The sequence below is a fragment of the Plectropomus leopardus genome, chromosome 3, assembly GCF_008729295.1.
Source record: "Plectropomus leopardus isolate mb chromosome 3, YSFRI_Pleo_2.0, whole genome shotgun sequence".
In the NCBI taxonomy this organism is placed as follows: domain Eukaryota; kingdom Metazoa; phylum Chordata; class Actinopteri; order Perciformes; family Serranidae; genus Plectropomus; species Plectropomus leopardus.
This window is the reverse complement of record NC_056465.1, coordinates 33,557,643-33,569,736: the sequence shown is the minus strand read 5'-3', so window position 1 is coordinate 33,569,736 and position 12,094 is coordinate 33,557,643. Positions and strand designations below refer to the sequence as shown.

At 39.8% G+C, this 12,094-nt stretch overlaps 1 protein-coding gene across 1 annotated transcript; it reads right to left on the bottom strand.

Annotated features, from left to right (window-relative positions):
* Window positions 1-757: 757 nt before the first annotated feature.
* Window positions 758-10,719, bottom strand: tomm70a (translocase of outer mitochondrial membrane 70 homolog A (S. cerevisiae)). Its single transcript, XM_042483992.1, has 12 exons — window positions 10,407-10,719; window positions 8,184-8,357; window positions 6,221-6,347; window positions 6,018-6,127; window positions 5,773-5,921; window positions 4,864-5,071; window positions 3,993-4,127; window positions 3,776-3,883; window positions 3,544-3,660; window positions 3,353-3,450; window positions 2,571-2,693; window positions 758-2,482 (listed from the first exon to the last, which is right to left on the bottom strand). Exons 1-12 carry the CDS (start codon window positions 10,638-10,640, stop codon window positions 2,329-2,331), a joined length of 1,737 nt encoding a protein of 578 aa, XP_042339926.1. The 5' UTR covers window positions 10,641-10,719; the 3' UTR covers window positions 758-2,328.
* Window positions 10,720-12,094: the final 1,375 nt, after the last annotated feature.

Here is a 12,094-nt window from a genome sequence, read left to right as displayed (position 1 = left end):
AAAAGGTATTCTAAAAAACAAATGATGTACAATCATTTTAATTAATTTTCAGTTATTTTAACTATAGTTGTCTGAACACTTTCCCTAGCTTTTTTATTTATTTTTTTACCATTTTTTTCTTGCAAAAAATGAGTGTTATTAAAAGGCACTGAAGCATCTCAGTGCCTTTTCTCATGTTTTTTTTAATTAAATAATGCCTTTTCATTTGTTTTTTGAATGAAATAAAACCTGCTCAGGGTTCGAAGGTTTAAATACTTGTGAAGGATGTCTGAACGCTGCACAAAAGAGGTATAACATTCCAGGTTTCAAAGGATTAAAGAGTAGGAGATTTTGGATGATGTGACACTGAGGCGAGACCACTGCTGGAGACCAGGAAAAGTAGGTATTTTTCAATTAAGAATTTCCAGCCGTGCTTGTAGAGACAAAAGCAGGTATTTTACCCGAACCTCACAAAACCACAGCATCGTCACACATAAAAAAAGCTGTAAAATTCAACATATCTCCTACATTATAACATACAAATGTGCAATGCCAACATTCATTCTGACAAATGTGCTGAATTAAAAGCCCCTTTTAAGAGTGAAATACTGTTTTTTTTTGTTAAGCAAGAGAAGTAAACAAATCAAAAAAAACAAAAAAAAAACAGTCTTGATGCATGGCATGAAAACTGTGACAAAGTTCCAGATTTCAGTCAATACAGAAAGACTGAGTTGCAGAATGTGATGATTTATAGTCTAAAATAAACTTGCAGTTGAAGTTCATTCCAGGAATTATAACTTTATTAGGATTCATATTCTCTTTCACTTTGGTCACCATACATATCAGTATAATTTCTATTAAACAGCCAAAATTTTTGTGGATATCGGCAGGTCATCTGCTGATGGTTGCATCGATTTCTCAAAGGTAAACTCATTTGTAAGTTTTAAGAAAAGATGATTTTTGCGGAGGAGTCGTCCTCAGCAGCTGCAGCTGGAATGCATGACTTGGTTCTTTGGCATTACCACACATTTAATGAAATTTAGCCAAAACTGCTGAAAGTGTTAAAGCACACAAACATTCAGCAGTGTTGGCTCACTTTATTTTTTTACAGACTACAGTATAGATGCTACTTGAGAACCAAATCTTGCACTGGACCAAGAGATTCTCGGGGCTGCATGTGGTTCGGAAACAATAAGGCTCGGTTTGTGAGAATATAATTTGATAAGGACAGAAAAAATAAAACCACTGTCTTCGGGTTACTCTGTCAAAAGATGCAATGTAGCATGAAAAATAAACATTTTACAATAAAATAGAAAAGAAACCATGTTTCTCAATTTAAGTTGAGCTAAGAAAAAACGCTGAATATCCAATCCCTTGTGACATCGTCTGACACTAGAGGCAATTAAAAAATAACATTTTCAAAAAAACTAAATACATTAAGTTGTGAAGTTTTTCTAATCAAAAATGTTTTTGCCCAAAGTCTCTTATATATTATGGTTGAAGTTCTCCTAGTGTTCAAGACAGCACGAGCATTGCATTTACATTTATTTATAAAGTGAACATGCTGCACAAAGTATATATATATAAAAAAAAACAGGCAATCCCATCTTTAAAAAAAAAAACAAACGAACTTGAGGATGCTAAACTAACCTCTCTGTAGCCCCGTATCCATGGGATCAGATTCCAGCATTACAAACACAGACATTACACATTTGACTATAATTTTAATCTTGCATTCGGAACTGATAGTGTATGTTACACATGAAAGGAGCTGAAAAAAACCCAAACACTTTAGATCTGCATAAATTAACAAGTGAGCAGTCCATTAGAACTATGTAAAGCTCTCACAGTATTTTCTGTAGATTTAAAAGAGTCACGAAAGCCGTAATGTCGGGAATTGTTTCAAGAGACTGCAGTTCACTTACATTTCACATAGTTACTATTAATTCAGACAGGAATACATGGCCTTTCATGTATGTTTTTCTCTCTAGACGACACTATCTTTCGTTTTATTCTGAGCCATAAAAAGGGTTGATGATGACTGAATAAAGTGTCAGCAATGGGCTGTCTCCGATAAGAGCCCCCACCCACCGTCCCCCGATAGCAAACCACCAAAACAACTAGAGGAGCGCAGCCTCGGCTTCATTGTGAATAGCAATCCTTCTTTCAGCGAGAACAAACCACCCTTTTAAAGTGATGTAAACACGGTGTAAATATTCAGGGTTCTTCCTTTCATTATCCAGTACTCTTTTTTTTTCAACAAATCAAAAGCTAAGTCAGACAGTTGCATTTTAACACGGTTAGGTTCAGCAATGAAGACTGAGATTGGCGATCGGTTGGCATAAGACGTTACAGTGTCGGAGGTTTCAGCCCGTACTTCCTCGCCACTTCAGTCTGGGCGTACGCTGCGTCACATAACGAGTACAAATGGGCCATCTCCATCTCGGACTTGGCCAGGTTAATTGCCTTGTTGAACATTTCTATCGCCTTGTCCAGATTTCCCCTGAAAAGAAAACGCTCTGGTTATTTCAAGCTCTTCTAAAACACTATGATCTATGTGATTCGTGGAATGAGTCGAACTGTTAACTCACCGTTGGACTTCAATGGTTCCCATGGTTTCATAGGCAAAATCACATTTGTTGTCGATTTCAATTGCCTTACTGATGAGCTCTAGACCCAAGTCAAGGTCCTGCTTCCACTGAAGCTGTAACAAACTGGAAACAAACATTGAACATTTAGTGACAGGAATAATTTACATGCACGAATAAGATGTTATTTTAAAGCCACTCGAAGCTAAAATCTACAATAGCACTCAAAACATGTAATTTAGGGTCCACGTTTCAATCCAAATTCAAAATATTGTCGCTTAAGTTTTGTGAACTTCACTGCTTTTGGGGTTTGAATTGGTCTTGGTCATGTTTGGATTTCTTTTTTTTATAGGATTTGCATAGTTTAAGTTTAAGTTAGATTTAAAACTTTTTAATGTCAATTTGAATTAAATTCAAGGTGAGTTTTCTTGTCGATTTTGTATTTCTCAATTCCCGTGTCGCCCTTTTTGCATAAAACACACTGAGCCTTGTATGCATCGCCTTGTATCAGTTTCAACAATGCCTCTAAATCTCAGATAAATAAAACATTAACTCAAAACGAGGGAGATGTCAACCGAAAACATGATCTGCCACAACTTAACAGTCAGGAAAAATGGTCTTAACAGCACAATAAGACGTTTTTGAACAATGCTTCCTAATTATTGTGAATGTAGTCTTTCACTCAGGTTTTTGCAGATATTTGAGGAGACACTTTTGTCTATTTCTACTATGCCATGTTTCCAGTGGCTTCAACAATATGCCTACATAAAGGGAAAAATGCCTACCCCTTGTGGACATATGTGGTAGCATTGTCTGGTTCCAGTTCAATACATTTGTCGTACATCTCGTCTGCTTTCCCAAACTGCTGCTGATCAGTCAAAGCCTGAAAATGCACACAGATAAAGAAGACTTAAAGCTGCTATTTTCTGTCTGAATTACATATCCAGCCACCTACTGATGTGTAAATATTCTGTACCTGAGCATAGAGAGCGTAGCCCTCGGCACACTTGGGGAACCTCCTGATAACGTCCTCGAAGCCGTCCATGGCTGTCTGCACTTGTGACGGGTTGTTTCCAGTGTATGCTTGTCTGTACTGAAGGACACAAGAAAAAGAAACTCAACTGCTGAACTTGAATTGTAGCATCCATTATCGTCCTGTATATGTTAGGTAAAAGCACTCTTTAAATGATCTGTAGTGGATTACTTACAAGAGCGAAGCATTTCTGAGCCTGGGCGAGAGCAGAGTCGGGCCTGAGCAGGATGCACTCATCAAAGTCTCCCACCGCCTCGTCCACCTGGTCCAGCAGGATTTTCAGCTGAGAGGGAATACATATTTTAGAGGAGGCACTGTAGCATGCTTCAAGACACCTCTGACAATAACTGAGCAGTTTAACTGATGATAAAGAAATTCAACTACACTCCTACCTGACCCCTGTGGTGATAGACATCAGGGTTGCATGTGTCAATCTCGGCTGCCATGTTGAAATCTTGTGTGGAGAGCATGGGCTGCTGCTGCTGCATGTACATGCTTCCCCGCTTGATCAGAGCGTTTGCTCGTAGCTGTTAAAATTAGAAAATAGTACAAAGAAAGAGAGGCTGTCAGGTTGTAGCTTTCCAAGTGTTTCATAACGGACCTCTTTATTTATGGAGACAATTCATGCGATAAACTGTGAGAAAATGCATGCACCGATATTAAGTCTATTCCAGTGTTTTTCACTCTGTCCCTTTTGTGTTTCTCAGTATTTATATCAATCTATTCCCAACATTGGTGTCTTGCACAGTACATTTAATCAAATCCAAAGCATTTGCACTGCATGGTACAGCGCAGCTCTACTCAACTTAACTTGACTCACTCTTTTTTTCTTCATTAGAAAAAAGTTGTGGTACCTTTTACTTTACCACTTCAGATGAGGATTCAAGCACGCTGAGCAGACCGCTTTTTTTTTTTTTTTTTAATAACACAAACCACAAACACCACAGCGTACACTACACTGTGAAATTGACAAAGTGCAGACATTTCTCTGTTTGGTTGCAAAGATGATGTCATGGCAGTTTAATGTGGCAATGCTACGACAATCAGCTGAGAATGCTGCCTACACTGAGGGGATGCAAGCCGCAGTAGGAAACAAAATAGAGAAAAGCACCAAAAATGAGCTGAATAGAATCAAACCATGCAAAGGAAATGTGGCAATAAATTTTGGCAGTCCCTTAAAGTCTTACTAATTCACTATCCCAGCAGCTGAACTGCCCTGGCATAATCAACTAAGAACAGACAAATAAAATAAACAGTCCCAACCTTCACATTGGCGTCCTGCATGTTGATTACTCGGTCCAAATCAGGCTGAGCAGCAGTAGCGTTACCAATCAGCAGGTAAAATGTGGCGCGCAGCAGCAGGGCCTCTGCAGTGTATCGGCCACCGGACTCAATCTCCTTGGTGCATTCACTGATGATTTTGTCGTAGTTCTCCTCCTCCATGTACTGCTTTGCCTTCAGGTAGCCGGAGCTAAAGAGGAGAGAAAACAGATAAGGAAAAGTTTAATCTACCTGGTGGTAGATCATACTTTTTAAGAGCTCTGAGGTGAGATGAGATGCTGTAGTGTTAGCCCACTATCTATTAATTATTTTCTAACCACTGGTTACCATTATTTCAAGTATTTTAAAAAGAGAAGACAGTTTGGTGCGTTGGCCATCCTCAAAAAAAAAAAGAAAAAAAAAGAAAAAGGTTGTACAGATGCAAGATGCAGTATGTACACAAACAGCAGGGGCTGTGTAGAGTCATAGCAGACATGTGAAAGTACTGGTGGTGCTTTTCATCATCAATCTCTCGCATTGGCAGCCAAGAAACACGTTATCCCAATTGTTCTGACGGGCTTTATTTAGAGGCCTCGCACGCCACCAACATTGTCGCTGCTGTCACCTTCTCTGCCTTGATCTCAGCATTAACATGACAGTAACCTCCTCAAGTGTTGTTATGTCCGTTGTTTGCATCCCACACATCCAGTAGTTGTACACGGCCTGAGCTCTCTCATGTGCCCTCTAGAGGTATCCCCCAGTAACAGACATCACGTATAGTCAAGTATATACAGAAAAGCTCATGAGGCAGCCAGACACAGTCGGATTCGTACGCAAAAAAAAGTTAGACAGCAAATATATCTCCGGCCTAAATGTACCAATTAAATTGATACTGAGCAAGGACTGTCTAACCTTTCAGTGACCTCGGCTGCCTCGCCCTCCTTGTCCTTGTCTTCGTCTTTCTTCTCCCCTTTCTGCAGCGGCTGTGAGATGATGTCGTCAGTGAACGAGCTAAAGTAGGATTTGATGAACTGAGGAGAAGGCATCATCGGCTCACGGTTCTACGGGAGAGGGGTTTAAAGAAAGAGAATGAGTTTACTGTGACAATTCAGGGAAATAAAAACTAATCAAACTCTAAAAAAAAAAAAGGCAAGTACCTTGTATTTCTCTTTGGCCTTCTCTTTTCCCAGCTGTTTCAGCACCTTGTCTGCCAGCAGCATGCTCTGTTGGTTCTGGAAGGCTTCGAGGATACACACCGCTGTGACGTCTGGAGGATACACAGAGAACAAACAGACTTTCAGTAACTGTCACATTTTAAGTTAAATTTGTAAAAGAACAGAAAGAAAGCGGAGTGCCTGACCTTCTAGGCACTCCTTCTTGTTGTCTAGTTTTTCCAGAGCTTTAGCCCGCCTGAACAGAGCCTTGACATAACGTGGATTCATTTCCACAGCCTGACAGCAGTCCTGGACCACTTCTGTCCATTTCATCTGAAATAACAGTCACAGGCTGGTTATCTTCCAAAACATATGTGCATCTGAATATACAGACATGCAGACACAGACGCGTATGTTTGGAAGTGGACCTAGAAACCTACAGCATAGTGAAACTGATGTGTGAAGACCGACATATAACACCAGTCTCTAAAACAGAAACAGCATCTGTAGCAAAGTTTCAATATGACACTTGTAGTTGAGGAGCTAAAGTAAGACATTATGACGCTGTATTAAGCATTGTGCAGAAAACCTTCAGTCAAACATGAGGGTATAAAGATTTGACAAGATTTGATGGTTTACAGAGAATCACATCGACCAGAGTAACTAATGTTAGATGCAGGGGCATGCAATCTCTTCTTGCTCTAAAGAGACAGATCTGATTTTTTTAAGTAGGGTTGTATGAGGTGCTTATCCATGGTCAGTATTACTGGGCGAGATGGGCTGAAAATTACATTTCTTTTTTTAGGCTATATCTCGATAGACAATATATATATCGATATTTTTGATTCTCCTAAAAGCACTTCATTAATGCTAGGACTGAGAGACAGAATCTAACTTTTTGTTTTTAACCAAATACCCTCTTTGATGTGACAATATTGTAGGAATAACTATTGGTACTTAAAATATGACCACAATTTCACATCAATAATGTAGATATAATGACCAAATGGGTAAAGGCAAGTATTAAAACAACTCTCTGATAAGCTGAGAAGTATTTCACTTTACTGTAATGCAACCATTAAAATCTGGGAAAAAAACACTATTTATTCCATATCCCAATATAATAATAACCAATATGTAAGACCAGTGATGCACAATAATGCACACGCGAGACAGACACCGGCAAAAAAATGACAGCGGAGCGGACACCAGCGGAGACACCGGCCGAGAATGAGAGTGGAGCGGACATTCGGAAACAACGATGGAGAATAAAAGCAAGTGGACATTCGGAGACACTGGCGGAGACACTGGCGAAGAATGAGAGCGGAGTGGACATTAAGAGACACAAGGGAGACACCGCCGGAGAATGAGAGTGGAGTGGAGAGAAGCCAGCAGGAGTACCCACAAAGAAGCTAAGCAATGTACTGCTGTGAAAGGGGGCAGCAGCAAAATGTATTTTAGCGTCCTAAAAAATAAATCGATAAATAAATGAATATCAGTTTAAATGTATGGTATAGTTAAGATTAGGGTTGCAATGGTGTGGTAGTGGAAGTTTTGTTTCAGACAATACAACTGTTTCACGATATCACAGTATTGCACAATTATTATTGTCCCTTACAATGAACCCTTAAAGAATGAAAACAAAGGCGTTTTATTCACTTGAACAAATGTTTCATTATAAAACAGACTTGAGAGCCTTTTTTGGAAATATGTGTAAAACGTCTGACAGGCAGTTGAGGAGAATAGGATATGTGCGTGCGCCGGTGAGATTCTTTTTCTTTTTTTCAATACCATAGATAAGCAAATATACATGGCATGATAAAAGTCAATTTTCATATTATGGTATACAGTTTCCGCTCCGCTCTCATTCTCTGGCGGCGTGCTGAGTGCCATATACTGTATGTAATACACTGACTATGGATAAGTACATTATACAAGCGCACTTTAAAAAGTCTGAACTCTCCTCAAGTTGTGAAAAGGAGTTAGCAAAAAGTATTGACCTTGAAGGCTTTTCAACTCTGAATACAGCTACAATGTTGTATTTTGTTAATTTCTGCAAAAGAATCAATGTAAAATCAATGCCACACTGTCATAACAGCAAGAGACAGGTGTTTTTCCGAGGACATTCAACAACAATCTCTGCACAGATTAAACAAAGGTGGTGCCAACCTGTTGCTCGTAGGCTGCTGCTCTGTTCTGGTAAAATGTCGACAGATCAGTCTTTTGGTCTGAGGGGCAGAGAGCAATGGCCTCTGTGTAGCACTGGATGGCGTTCTCATACTTGCCAGCCTTGAAGTACTTGTTGCCCTTGTTCTTTGCTGCTTGGGCCCGATCCAACGGGCTCTGAATGGGGGGGAAGAGAGAGAGAGAGAGAGAGAGAGAGAGAGAGAAGGCAACAGTTATTGATTAAATGATGTCCCCTGTGACTCGGTGGACTGGTTTAAGGATTTCGGGGCCTAAAGACAGTTTTCTACATCATTAAAGATCCCTTAGCATCTTACAAAGTGCCCTGCAATTGAACTGTGGGTTTGTATCAAGGATTTAATGCCATCAAATTGACAATATTCCTAAAAATTTGGGTGGCTGTGGCTCGGGAGGTGGAGCAGTTGCTCATTAATCACAAGGTTTGAGATTTTGTAAAACACTTTCTCTGTAAAGGTAAAAAAAAAAAAGTGCTATATAAAAGCAGTCCATTTACAAAGTAAACTGGGAAGAAAGGGGAGGCTAATCTATGCTTTCACTTTAAGTCTGTCAGAACGGCGTCTTGTCAGAAAGGGCCGAAGTCGAGCCAATTCAACTTATTTTGGAAGCACCAAACACAACCACCTAAGCTTGAATGTGTATGATTGTATTTCTTATTTTACTGTTCAGAACAGCACTGTTGTAATATGTGTGCAATTTTTAATTATTCCCATGTGCAACGAATGGATGTATTTGTTGTTGCAAACTTTGCTGTTTTCATGGATCATATTTCAAGGCTTTTCCATGATTTTCCAAGGAACCAACTACAAAAGTTGATGAAAATTTACAACATGTGATGAGTAATTAGGGATGCAAAATAATATCAGCATGTCATTGGTATCAGCAGATGTTGGCTTTTAAGGGAAATATCAGTATTGGTAAACATGTGGATGACGATTATGACGATATGACGATATCATAAACCTGTCTTTTTAAACAAAGTGAGTATGTACAATACATCAACCCTAACTTTAAGTATTTTCTTATTTTGTGGAGTAAATTACATACATTAAAAGCACTGGGTTACACGTAAGAGTATGCATAGTATTACGTTACTTTCAATACAGAAGAGATTTAATGATCACTGAAATTAGGTGGGAAAAAAAGTGGATAAAACCATATCTGTATCTGTCAAATGACTTTTTATACATCAGCATAGCGGATATCAGAAAGAAAAACACTATCGTGCATCCTTAAAAAATTCCTTTTGCAAAACTATCAATGATTTTCACTAATTCCATAACTTTCCCAGGCTTAGGAATTTTGAAATTCCATGACTTTTCCAGGTTTTCCATGGCCGTGAGAGTGACAAGGTGTCCCTTCTTTTTCCACACTGTTGAGATAACGTTAGCTAGCATGGCCAAAAACATTACAGTCACAAAGCTGTGATTAAGAGTTTATGCCACTTTGCTGTTTTCATGCTCTTGCCACTTTGTTGATTTCACGTGCCATTTTCCAAGGCCTTTCCATAACTTTTCAAGTAGTCCGGACAGCATGCTGATTTCACAAAACGGAAAACACTTGATGATCACCAACATTAGGCGGAAAAGTGGATAAAACGATATCTATATTGGTATACGACTTCGTATATATCCGGGGGAGGAGGGGGTTACAATATTCTGCAGTGATTTTTACAAATTCTTGACTTTCCAAGGCCTGGAAAACGAGAACGTGAAATTACATGACTTCTCCAGGTTTTCCGTGGCCGTGGGAGTGACAAGGTGTCCCTTATTTTTCCACACTTAAGGTGGCAACCCTCTCTCAGTTGAGATAACGTTAGCTAGCATGGCCGAAACACTACAGTTAAGCAGCCTCGCTGGAGTTGTAACGTCTTGCTAAATTAGCTCCACTTGCGCTTTAACGACTAATTTACTAGCTGTTAAACATTTGTAACGGCGCTGGTTAACCTAACTGCCCTAATAGCTTACGGGAGCTAGCTGCTAATCCAGCACCGTTGAACCGGCTGCTGTCGGCCTTGCTCTCGTGCAGGTAGCTGTCAGTGTCAGTAACGTTTGGTGTCCTTGACGGCACTTAAACAGCAACGGCGCATTTAGTGAGTAAAATGAGCGCCGCGCACTGAGGCGGATCCTGTTAACGTGTGAAATGCTACATTAGCGGTACCGGAGGCCCGGTGTCCGCAGGTGTCGTTACCATGTTCTCCTGCTCTCGGCTGGCTCGAGCTGCGCCGTCTTGGCCCTGCACGGGGCTCGCGCTGCCTTCTGGTGTTTTCCGCTCCCCGGTCCCCTTCTTCTCCTTCGTCCGGCTCCGGTTCCACAGGTAAACCGCGCCGACCCCCAGCACTATGGGAGTCCCGACTAACAACGCCAGCTGCCAGCGGGGTAGCCCGGTCCCGGACTGCGGCTCGACTGGCTTAGAGGCAGCCATGATCTACAACCGAGAGGCAGTTAGCAGCCAGTAACGTTACTACACAGCGTGAGCGCGAGCGCTGCTTCTTCTTCCCGTGCTCCGCGAGGTCACAGCGACACCGAGGAATCATGGGATACTGGCGAAGGAGCCACGGGGCTGTGTGTAGTTGTAGTACGACCGTAGCATATTGTAGTCCAAACAGGATATCAGAGCGGTTTTAAAATGTAAAGTGTTACAGACCTGCCTGTTTAAAAAAGTGATAGGCTCAATTAATAAAGTATTTATTTATAAAGTATTTTAAGTACTGCATACAGGCAATGCAGGGCTAAGTGGATATATTTGATTACCTTTTGATTAATAATAAATGTTTTAACCCTTTAACGCCAGGATCGACATCAGTTTTCTTGTGCTGCGTTCAGAAGCTTTTCACATTTAAACCTCTGAAGGGAGAAAAGATAATGAGCATCTTGTCAAGAAATTTCCCGCGAATTTAAACAACAACAAAAAACGTGTAAAAGGTGAAAAAACTGGGAAAATTCTCATAATTATATATTTTAATATATATTATATATATATTATTTATTTTTATATATTTTATATAATTATATGTTTGAAATGATGTCACATAAATGTATATTTTTAAGGCCATTCTCTGGTTATTTTTTTGTGTGTGTGTGTGTGTGTGTGTGTGTGTGTGTTAATTTCAAATAACTGGCTTGTAACTTTTTACTAATTTCTTTACTAAAAAAAAAAAAATTATGCATAAATAAATAAACAAACAAATCTAATTTTCTCGACTTTCTCGAATTTGAGCTGAAATAAAAATTGTGCCAAAGTTATAATAATTATTCACTTTATCTGCGTGCAGGTTGAGTCCAGCCACTAGGTGACATTGTTGCTGACTCTCCCTCTGAACCACTCTTGTTCAGACATCCTCACTTGAATAATAATTGCTGTGTGTATATTGTGCATGTTCTCGTTCTTTACGAAAATACTTTGTAGAAAATGCTTATTATTGATAGAAATACTGCTGAAATTCAGTCTAATAGTTTCCAACAGTGAAGGATATTTTCCTTTTTTAAATTGCACACATGTTTTCCAGACTCAAAACCAATGCCCTACATTCTGTCAGGATCAGTGTTGATTTATCATTTCAGTTGGATTGTATTTGTGTCTTTGCCAGGTTCAGTCTCCTCTGCGTCCCATTTCAGAGCTCTGTGCTGGTCTGTGTGGACGGCTCTGCAGCCTGACTGCTCAATTTGTGCCCAAGGACATCTGTCCTCAAACAGAGATCAGCAATGAACAGTTTCCAAAGTCAACTGTATTTGGCTGGTTAGAGAAGAGCCTATGTTATGAAGAGAAACACAGACTCCTGATAGGACAACTGTTCCCTCATGAGGGGAAAATGCAGACTGTCTGGCACATCATGTTTCTTTTGGATTTGCACTAAAATAAAAAGTGGCGTTTTTGTT